General features: G+C 50.0%; 1 protein-coding gene across 2 annotated transcripts in view; it reads right to left on the minus strand.

The window, feature by feature from the left end:
• kirrel3a (kirre like nephrin family adhesion molecule 3a) overlaps positions 1-11,883 on the minus strand; it is a 991,443-nt gene that overhangs the window by 59,303 nt on the left and 920,257 nt on the right. The window contains exon 13 of one of the 2 annotated variants that reach the window (XM_038778398.1): positions 10,670-10,852. The exons of the other annotated variant lie outside the window; for it this stretch is intronic. Within the exon in view, the coding sequence (XP_038634326.1) occupies positions 10,670-10,852 (183 nt within the window). The remainder of the gene's footprint in view (positions 1-10,669; positions 10,853-11,883) is intronic. 2 annotated transcript variants of the gene reach the window in all.

Genomic DNA, 11,883 nt, shown 5'->3' on the forward strand with positions numbered 1-11,883 from the left:
ATGTTAGAGCAAAGAAAACTGGTGAAGCACAGGAGGCTCAAATTGGTATTTTCCCCCCCCCATGTTGGATGTCTGTCCCCATCATACGAATTAGACACAGATCCAGAAAATGAAAATCATCCGAATGTGGAGTTAACAGGGAACATCAGGTGTGTTCCAGTCAGACACATCCAACAGCATATTGCTTGGCTTGCGTGAGGGAGAAAGGACTATTGGATCAATCACATTATCATTGCCCAACAGCGCAAATATTTAAATTAAGAAATGAACCAAATAAAACCTGTTCGAGTTAATGAAGTGGGAGTGTGGACAGTCTGGAACCTCACCATCTTTATCCTCAGTTTCAATTCATTCAGTGGTGAGAAGGCCCATGAACAACCTTCCAGCTCGATGACCAACTGAGGCCCTTCAGGGAAAAGTGAGGGTTTGCTCTCCATGCAAGTAAACCAGTGTGGGTTGCTTATGGTCTCCTGGAGGGAATGGAGTGGGGAGGGTTGCCTGATTCATCAGTATTTTCAGGGACTTGGCATTTCCTGGGACAGATATAGGGGAACACTGAGATCCACCCTTCTGCCTTTGCTGCCATTCCCCCCTTAAACCCCACGCTCTTGTCACTCCTACCCTGTGAAACCCCTCCCGCTCTCTCTTACCACTAGCCTGGGCTGTTCTGAGATCCTGGGTGCATTTCCTGCAGCAGATATCCCCCGCATCCCCTCCTGCCGGGGGCACTGCTGAGCAAAATAATTGCTGGCCTATGATTGGACGGCTTCTCTCAATGGGCAGGACTTCTACGCTGGGCCTTTGTCTCTGGGGAAGACCTACTCCTGGTCTGTTAATTGCCTAATTGGCTTGTAACTGGATGGGTCTTTCCCAAAGGAGGCAACATAGGTATATGGGGCTGGATTCTCAGCCCCGCTGCGCCACATTTTTGCCTCAACCCACCGGCGGGATTCTCTGTTACGCCGGCTGGTCAAAGGGGTTTCCCATTGTAGGGCAACCCCACACTGTCGGGAAACCTCTGGGTGCCGGCAAAACGGAGCATCCTGCCGGTGGAGAATCCCGCTCCCGGTCTTGTATCCAGCCTTCTGCCAAGATCCCACGGAATGCCTCCCATCATCTTGCATGCCAACTCCACCACCTTCTGTCAAGGCTGGAAAGTCAAAATTCATCCAGTCTTTATTACTAACTGGAAAGCTAAGACATGGACTAATTGGTTCTTCATCCAAAACCTGAATGTTTCCCTTGCGTCTTGACTAGAACTGGACATTCGGTTGATTTTTGGTTCTGAAGGTGATATTATATTGGCTTTGTTGATTGCATTGACAGGCCATATTAAACTTCAAGACTATTAAGATCCCAGGTTTTCTTAATTTGATTCTTAGTCATTCTGCCATCATTCATGGAATGCACACGTTGCTCATTTTCCATTTAAGGGCTAGTTTAGCTCAGTAGGCTAGACAGCTGGTTTGTAATGCAGAACAAGGCCAGCAGCGCGGCTTCAATTCCCATACCAGCTTACTTGAACAGGCGCTGGAATGTGGCGACTTGGGGCTTTTCACAGTAGCTTCATACTCGTGACAATAAAAGATTATTATTATTTTTCTTTCCTGTGTCATTATACGTCATTTTATTCTGTAATTAATTTCGCCTGCCATTTTTTGACCCACCTACATATTTTATGCATCCTGTTCTGTAACTTCTGATCAATCAATTTTGCTGCTTTTCTAATTTTGCGTCATTTGTCAGTTTGAACAATTTGCAATGGATTCCTGAGTCCATGCCTCTAAAGTCAAATAGCAACCATGTGCTTAAAATACAGATTCCTTGCTCATACTACCCACCCTGACCCCAATATAACTTTGCGGAGGAGTGCCCATTGCTTCAATTTTGTCCTCAATTTCTCATCCATGACTACTGTTTCCTCAAGACTCTCAACTTAATTGACAGCCTTCCGTGTGGAACTTTGTCAAATGCTTTCTGCACGCCCGGGCAATTTACATTGTAGGGCTTACCAGAGTCCAGAGAAATGCATGCTAAGGAAAAGTAAGGGTTGGAGTCAATTAAAGTTCATTAAATTAGTTAAAGACAATAAAAGTTACAGTTAGGTAAGGAGTGGCATTCAACAGCCACAAGCTGATGGGAATCCTCTTCACAGAATCACAGAAATGTAACGGTGCAGAAAGTGGCCGTCTCACCCATTGTGCCTGCACAAGCTCTCTGAATGAACAATTTACACAAGTTCCATTCTCCTGCCTTCTCCCATAACCCTGCATATTCTTTCTGTACAAATAGCAGCCTAATCTCCTTTTGAATGTTTCTATTGAATCTGCCTCCACCACAATTCCAGGAAGTGCATTCCAAACCATACACACTCACTGCGTAGTTTTGTTTCCCTCATATCACTATTGTTTCTTTTATTAATTGCTTTAAATCTGCGTCCTGTCATTCCTTTCATGAGTGGGAACAGTGTCTCCCTATCTACTCTGTCCAGACCCCACATGATTTTGAATACCTTTATCAAATCTCCTCTCAACCTTCTTTTCTCTTGGAAAAACTGTCTGAACATGTCCAATCTATCTTCATGATGGAGGTTCTTCGTCCCTGGAACCGTTCTCATTAATTTTTCTGCAGATTTGTGCCCTTCACCCTCAGGGTTCTCTGCAAGTGCTCACTGGAATTCATGATCCTGGAATTTGGGAGGCAACGCAATGTCCTGGATTAATGTCACAAGTATGAAGTCATTGTGAAAAGCCCCTAGTCGTCGCATTCAGGCGCCTGTTCGGTTAACTGGTACGGGAATTGAACCCATGCTGCTGGCCTTGTTCAGCATTACAAACCAGCTGTCTAGTCCACGGAGCTAAACCAGCCCTTAAGGCTGGATTAATGTGTTTGACCACAGAAACAGCCATTAGATCCCCTCAAGATCCAATCATGAACGCAATTGCTCATCCAGACTTCCTTGTCCCCTCGCTATACAGCTTAGTCACCCGTAGTGCCATGGATTTTGTTCTGGCTGCACTCCCTTGATGAACCATTACTCTCATCAGAATTCAGGAGTTAATACTGGTTGGAGGAGGGGATTCTCGACCTGCCTGTCCATTTATGACTCCTGGTGATTTCCCCTCTTCCCTCTCTCCCTGCAGACTCAAGCTTTGGGGTGGTGACATGAACAAACATCCTATCCACATACCTCCCAGCCTTGAGGATCGAACTCAGTGACTCCAACTGCTGCTCCAGTTCCAAACTTGGACATTCAAATTGCCACAACTGATGACACTTCCTGCTCCCAACTCCCACTCTGAAACTCCCCCCAACTCCCACTCTGAAAGTCGCCCCAACTCCCACTCTGAAACTCCCCCATCTCCCACTCTGAAACTCCCCCATCTCCCACTCTGAAACTCCCCCCATCTCCCACTCTGAAACTCCCCCCATCTCCCACTCTGAAACTCCCCCCAACTCCCACTCTGAAACTCCCCTCAACCCACACTTCTTGCTCAAGTGGTTATTCAGGACACAGGAGGCATCATGGAATTCCCACAAAGCACACTGCTGACGTTGCAGCAACTCAGCCATTTGTTTATTTACAAATTAGCCTCGCTACAGTTAGGTTCTTTACTCAGAGAGTGGTTAGGGTGTGGAATGGACTCCTCCCAACCCTTCACTCTGAAACTCACCCCAATCCTTCACTCTGAAACTCCCCCCAACCCCCATTCTGAAACTCCCCCAACCCTCACTCTGAAACTCCCCCCAACCCTTCACTCTGAAACTCCCCCCAACCCTCACTCTGAAACTCCCCCCAACCCTCACTCTGAACCTTCCACAACCCTTAACTCTGAAACTCCCCCCAACCCCCACTCTGAAACACCCCCCAACCCTTCACTCTGAAACTCCTCCCACCCTCACTCTGAAACTTCTCCCACCCTCACTCTGAAACTCCTCCCAACCCTCACCCTGAACCTCCCCACAACCCTCACTCTGAAACTCCTCCCGCCCTCACTCTGAAACTCCTTCCACACTCACTCTGAAACTCCCCCCAACCCTCACTCTGTAACTCCTCCCACACTCACTCTGAAACTCCCCCCAACCCTCACTCTGAAACTTCTCCCAACATTCACTCTGAACCTCCCCCCAACCCTTCACTCTGAAACTACTCCCAACCCTCATTCTGAACCTCCCCCCAACCCTTCACTCTGAAACTCCTCCCACCCTCACTCTGAACCTTCCCCAACCCTTAAATCTGAAACTCCTCCCAACCCTTCACACTGAAACTCCCCCCAACCCTCACTCTGAAACTCCTCCCAACCCTCACTCTGAACCTCCCCACAACCCTTCACCCTGACACTCCACCCAACACTCCCTATGAAACTCTTCCCAACCCCCACTCTGAAACTGCTCCCAAACCTCACTCTGAAACTCCTCCCAACTCTCACTCTGAAACTCCTCCCAACCCTCACTCTGAAACTCCTCCCAACCCTCACTCTGAAACTACTCCCAAACCTCACTCTGAAACTCCACCCAAGCCTCACTCTGAAACTCCCCTCAACTCCCACTCTGAAACTCCCTCAACTTCCACTGTGAAACTCCTCCCAACGCTCACTCAGAAACCCGAATCCAACACTGACTCTCAAACCCCCCCAACCCCCACTCTGATACTCCTCTGAACCTTCACTCTGAAACTCCACCCAACCCTCACTCTGAAACTCCTCCCTAATCCTACTCTGAAACACCTCCCAACCCATTCAAAAACTCCTCCCAACTCCATTTCAAACTCCTCCCAACTCCTACACTGAAACACCTCACAACACTCTGAAAGTCCTCCCAACCCCCACTCTGAAACTCTCCCCAACCCCCACTCTGAAACTCGCCCCAACCGCCACTCTGAAACTCGCCCCAACCCCTACTCTGAAACTCGCCCCAACCCCCACTCTGAAACTCGCCCCAACCGCCACTCTGAAACTCGCCCCAACCGCCACTCTGAAACTCGCCCCAACCCCTACTCTGAAACTCGCCCCAACCGCCACTCTGAAACTCGCCCCAACCCCTACTCTGAAACTCGCCCCAACCCCCACTCTGAAACTCCTCCCAACCCCCACTCTGAAACTCCTCCCAACACTCACTCTGAAATTCCTCCCAACCCCTACTCTGAAACTTCCCCCAACAGTAACTCTGAAACTCCTCCCAACCCCCACTCTGAAACTCCTCCCAATCTGAAACTCCCCGAACGCCCACTCTGAAACCCCTCCGAACTCCCACTCTGAAACACCTCCCAACACTCACACCTCCCAACTCTCACTGTAAAAGTCCTCCCAATCCTCACTCTGAATCTTCCCCCAACTCTCATTCTGAAACTCCTCCCAACCCTCACTCTGAAATTCCCCCAACTCCCACTGTGAAACTCCTCCCAACCCTCACTCTGAATCTCCCCCCAACTCTCATTCTGAAACTCCTCCCAACCCCCACTCTGAAGCTCCTTTCAGCTCTCTCTGAAATTCCTCCCAATCTCACTATGTAACTGCTCCCATCATCACAATAAATCTCCTAGCAACACTCACTCTAAAACTCCTCCCAACCCCATTCAGAAACTCCTCCCAACTCTCATTCAAACTCCTCCCCACTCTGTCTGAAACTCCTCCCAACCACCACTCTGAAACTCCCCCCAACTCCCACTCTGAAACTTTCCCCAACCCTCAAACTCCTCCCATCTCCCACTCTGAAGCTGCCCCAAACCCCACTGTAAAAGTCCTACCAACCCTCAGTCTGTATTGCCCCCCAACACCCACTTTAAAACTCTCCCCAACCCTCACTCTGATACTCCCTCTGATGTGACATTCTATTCATGCAAAACAAGGAGTTGATGTAAACTGTGGCTTTCCTGCCTGCGACTGCCCTGCTACTGAGAGCCGCCTACAGGGCTATTGCTCTTTATACCTCCCCTCAAGGAGAGGAGCCAGGGGCTGAGCCCACAAAGGCAACAACATGATACATCACAGATAATACCTTACAATGGTCCATAGGCGGAGCCCTCATGGGCAACAGCATGGTACAGTTACATACATGGTGAATGGTTAATGCAATACGTTCACCACACCCTCTAACTCCCACTCTAATACTATTCCCAATGCCCACTCTGAAACTCCTTCCAACTCCCACTCTGAAACTACCCCAACTTTCAAACTGAAACTCCTTCCAACTCCCACTCTGAAACTCCCCACAACTCACAAACCGAAACTCCTCCCAAATCGCACTCTGAAACTCCCCCCACTCCCAATCCGAAACTCCTCCCAAATCTCACTCTGAAACTCCCCCCACTCCCATTCCGAAACTCCTCCCAAATCTCACTCTGAAACTCCCCCCACTCCCAATCCGAAACTCCTCCCAAATCTTACTCTGAAACTCCCCCCAACTCTCACTCTGAAATTCCTCCCAACCCTCACTCTGCAACTTCTCTCAACACTCGCTCTGAAATTCCTCTCAACCCCCACTGTGAAGCTGCCATCAACTCCCACTCAGAAACTCCTCCCAGCCCCCACTCAGAAACTCCTCCCAGCCCCCACTCTGAAACTGCCATCAACTCCAACACTGAAATTCCTCCCAACACTAACTCAGAAACTCCTCCCAACCCTCACTCTGACACTACTCCCAACCCTCACTCTGAAACTCCTGCCAACTCCCACTTTGAAACTCCTCCCAACCCTCACTCTGAAACTCCTCCCACCCTCACTTTGAAACTCCCCCAACACTCACTCTGAAACTACCCCAACCCTCACTCTGAAACTCCTCCCAACCCTCACTCTGAATCTCCCCCAACTCTCACTCTGAACTTCTCCCAACCCTCACTCTGAAAATCCTCCCAACCCTCACTCTGAATCTCCCCCAACTCTCACTCTGAAACACCTCCCAGCCCTCACTCTGAATCTCCCCCAACTCCCACTCTGAAACTCCTCCCAAACCCCACTCTGAAACTCCTCCCATCTCTCACTCTGAAATTCCTCCCACCCTCACTTTGAAACTTCCCGAACACTCACTTTGAAACTACCCCAACCCTCACTTTGAAACTCCCCCCAACATTCACTCTGAAACTCCTCTCAACCCTCACTCTGAAACTCCTTCCAACCCCCACTCAAACTCCTCCCAACCCTCACTCTGAAACTCCTCTCAACCCCCACACTGAAACTCCTCCCAACCCTCACTCTGAAACTCCTCCCACCCTCACTTTGAAACTCCCCCAACACTCACTCTGAAACTACCCCAACCCTCACTCTGAAACTCCTCCCAACCCTCACTCTGAATCTCCCCCAACTCTCACTCTGAACTTCTCCCAACCCTCACTCTGAAAATCCTCCCAACCCTCACTCTGAATCTCCCCCAACCCCCACTCTGAAACACCTCCCAGCCCACACTCTGAATCTCCCCCAACTCCCACACTGAAACTCCTCCCAACCCTCACTCTGAAACTCCTCTCAACCCTCACTCTGAAACTCCTTCCAACCCCCACTCTGAAATCCTCCCAACCCCCACTCTGAAACACCTCCCAGCCCACACTCTGAATCTCCCCCAACTCCCACACTGAAACTCCTCTCAACCCTCACTCTGAAACTCCTCCCAACCCTCACTCTGAAATCCTCCCAACACTCACTCTGAAACTTCCCTAACCCCCACTCTGAAACACCTCCCAGCCCTCACTCTGAAACTCCTCTCATCTCTCACTATGAGCCCCATCTCTGATATGACTTCCAACTTGCAACACAAAACTCCTCCCAACCTCTGTCCCGCATGTCTTCCCAGCTCATTTCAAATATCTGAACTTGCGCTCCAAATCTCCTCCAAATTTCCCTCCTGTCTCATGCTGCAGTCAGCGCTAGCCTCCTTCAGACACTCTTCTGTTTCTATTGTATGCCCTACACTGAGGGATTGTCTGCCCTATTAAGCGATCTGAACCTGGAAATACAAGTGTTTGGATATTTGGTGACATTTCTGAATTGCTTTTTGTTTCAAGAAATCTTTCAGCATCCTGTCAATGAAACTGGCGCAGTTTAAAACGGAGACTGATTTGCGACTGCCCAAGACCAACTCCCTGGTTTTCTTATCCTGCAGCAACAAGCAAGGACATTTTGCAACTCAATTGTGCCTTGCAGAACCTTAGGACTTCTCAAAGCTTGAGATGCGCGGCCTTCTTATATCAACTGGAAAGCAAACAGAGTCATTTCCCAACTGGATGACACTTAACAAACAGACTTTTCCCCCCCCCCATTTTCAATTTTTTTTGTAACTGGCAAAGAGACATATTCAAAGACTTTAGGTTGGATTCTCCGCCCCGCCGCGCCGCGCCGCATTTCTATTTCACCCCGCCGGGGGGATGCTCCGTTACACTGGCCGGTCAATGGGGTTTCCCATTGTGGGGCAGCCCCACGTCGTCGGGAAACCCCTAGGGGCCTAGGCTGCCAGCAAAGCGGAGCATCTCGCCAGCGGAGAATTTTGTTTGAAAAAACAAAGGGCGCGATTCTCCCAGACAGGGAGAAATAGTAAGGCTGGCGTCAAAACTGGGCGGGTTTGACGCCAGCCTCCCCCTCCCCGACCGGGAACCGATTCTGGTCCCCGGTCGGGGCTAGTATGCCGCGGCCGTGAACTCCGGCATCGCGGGCTTAATGAATTTCGTTAAGCCCGCTTGCCAGAGTTTGCGCCGGCTGACGCGTCACATGACGTCAGCCGCGCATGCGCGGATTGGAAGACTCCAACCCGCGCATGCGCGGATGACGTCATCGCGCATTTGCGCGAAACCCGCGCATTTGCGCGAAACCCGCGCATGCGCGGGCCGGGATGCCCCTCAGCCGCCCCGCGAAGTGATACAATGGGGCGGCGGAAGGACAAAGAGTGTGCGGGAATCAGACCCGCTGCCCGCGATCGGTGGGCACCGATCGCGGGCCCATGGCACCCTTGGCACGGCCGTGGTACTGCCGTGCCAATCGGTGCCATGGTTGCCAAGATCGGGACTTTACGGCCGTTTTTACGAACGGCCAGACCAGGTGTGTTTGCCGTTCGTAAAAATGGCCGTAAAGGGCTTGGAATTCGGCCCATCGGCCAGCTGAGAATCGCTGCTCGCCGTAAAAAAACGGCGGCAGCGATTCGTGTCAGGAGTTGGGCGTGGGGGGGGGGGGGGGGGGGGGGGAGAATAGCGGGAGGGCGTCGGACTAGCGTGGCCGTAAAAATTTACGACCCCCGCTATTCTCCGCACCGTCGTGAGTGCGGAGAATTGCGCCCAAAGCAATCGTTTTAAATGTCCAGATGATTTTTCTCCATGGTTGGACACAGCAGTGTCATGGAGATTGACCTTCAATTCCCGGAGATTCCGGGTCAACAGTGCTTTCACTTCCACCTGGGAGGGCAGACAAGTCCTCGCTTTAACATCTCACCTAAACGAATTGTGTTATAACCCCCACGAGACCAACAGGGACATCCCCATCAATCCCCCTGTGGGGCTGGATTACGATATGCCCCATTGAGGGCCAAAGGCTCCGTTAAATCTCCGTGATAAAAAACGATCCAGAAGGGGGCTGGCATCTTTGGCTGGTCCCGGCTGGGATGAGGGGTGCTAGCTACCATTGTGTTTCCTTACTGTGAATAGGAAATAAACCAATTTAACTTACCTTTTCAGGTCTCCTCATTGATTACAATCGACAGCATGTCCAACAGTGTGGAATTCACCGCACTCTGCCTGGATGTTGCACCCAAGTCATTGGACTGAGGCTCACACCCACCAACTCAGAGACAAATACACCATCCACTGAACTATAACCTGTGACAAATGTGCAAATGCATCCATTTTTCATCAGAAACTGAGGGAAGAACCACCAAGGCTGAAAAGAGTAGCAGAGAAAATAAGGTAACGCAAGAGGTATTGGCGGGGCAGCACGGTGGCCTAGTGGTTAGCACAACCGCCTCACGGCGCTGCGGTCCCAGGTTCGATCCCGGCTCTGGGTCACTGTCCGTGTGGAGTTTGCACGTTCTCCCCGTGTCTGCGTGGGTTTCGCCCCCGCAACCCAAAAATGTGCAGAGTAGGTGGATTGGCCACGCTAAATTGCCCCTTAATTGGAAAAAATAATTGGCTAATCTAAATTTAAAAAAAAAAAAGAGGTATTGGCTGAGCGATGCGAAGCTCTGGTCGCTAGAACCCGTACAGTGTCGGGGACGAGGGAACACTGTGAGGAGGAAAATAAAATTTGAATTCTGGATAAAGGATGAGTAAGAGTTGGGAACAGTGTGATGAATCTAGACTTCAGCACAGGGAAGAAGGGAATGTTGGATGATATACTCAGAGCATAGGAGGGCTGACAGAGAAAAAAAATCAAATGGACAATACACCCAGTGAATCTGGATGGAAGCATGACCTCTGACCATCAGGAAGGCCAAGTCAAAACCTCTTATGTTTACCAGCCATGGGGACCTATGCTCCGACTGAATACTTTCTGGTTCAGGCTATGAGGTGGGATGACATAGATGTGAGATTGTCCACCTTGAGGAGAAGCTGGGGGAGTGAAGGTGGGGGTGGGATGGGAGGGGGAGAGGAAAGTAGCAGGCAGGCAGCATCTGGCCCCATTGATAAGCCACGAGAAGGAAGCTACTCTGTAGTCACATGGTATTTAGGAAGAGGTGGGGTGTGGGTAGACATTACCTGAACTTTGCTCTCTGTTGATGAAAGGAAAGTGATGTCGTCTCAATGGTTTAATCTCTCTCAGACAGTTAGTCTTTGTGAAGGATGGAAGTATACTTGTCACCTGACAATTGTCAATACGTATACCAGATGGGATTTTCGTTATCCACCATGAATGATTTTTGCGAACTTTAATGAAGCATCCTGGAATATTAAAGTGAGCGGGAATCCAATTAATCATTTGCAAAATCTTTTGCTTCTAATTTCTCTGCTCGTTTCTCCGTAAGGTGTTGATTTTTTTATTGGGTTCAGGCTGAGTGGGTGCCAGCAGTCTATTCAAAGTTTGACCCACTTGTGGGTGACATCAGCCACGCGCAAAACGATCCGTTTCGGTTTTCCAGACACTTCCCAACAGTTAACTACATGGGTCAAAAGTAAATATCCACCTTCTGCCCTCTTCTACTGATCTCACATTGCGCATAGCTGAAGGGCCCATTGTGCTTGGAGGATTGTCTTGGTAGGTGTAGCTGGGGAAAAAAAAGGTGGGTGATAGGCAGAGGAGGGGGGTTGAGAGACTGAGTGACTGGAAGGGTCGGTGAAGCTGGGTGAGGGGTGGATGAGTTATAGGAGACAAAGGAATTTGAGAACAGGAATAGACCCTTGAGCTGACTCCAACATTCTATTGGATGCTGGCTGAACTGCACCTCAACGCCATGTTCTGTGATCTCCTCCCCCAACAAAACCCTCGCGATCTCAGTTTTGAAAGCTCCGGGCGACCCTCTACTTGGGGGCAGAATCTCTACCAGTCCAATTCAGTCTTGACTGCCCTTGCTCAAACATTATGAATCTGTTCACTTCCCTTCTGATCTCCCTGCCAGAGGAACTAGTTTTTCTGCATCTTGGCTGGAATCCGTTGGGATTCCATGTTCCTGTCCGCAGGGTACTCTAGTCTGCGGGTTTCCCGGCGGTGTGGGGTGACTTTAATGGGAAATCTCAATGACAAGAGGCGGGAAGAGAGACTCCCGCTGCCAGTGAACGACGCGCCGCCGAGAAACACGCAGCTGGGGAACCGGAGGATCCCACTCCTAACTTATTAAATATATCCAACATATTTAGCAACTCAGTTTGTTCAATGTTCTATACTCAGTGGAACACAAGCCAAGTTTATAAGACCTGTTCCATAGTTTAACCCTTTAAACCTTGTGAATCTGATAGATCTGTGCTCTCCCCCTCAC

The sequence above is a fragment of the Scyliorhinus canicula genome, chromosome 19 (assembly GCF_902713615.1).
Source record: "Scyliorhinus canicula chromosome 19, sScyCan1.1, whole genome shotgun sequence".
In the NCBI taxonomy this organism is placed as follows: domain Eukaryota; kingdom Metazoa; phylum Chordata; class Chondrichthyes; order Carcharhiniformes; family Scyliorhinidae; genus Scyliorhinus; species Scyliorhinus canicula.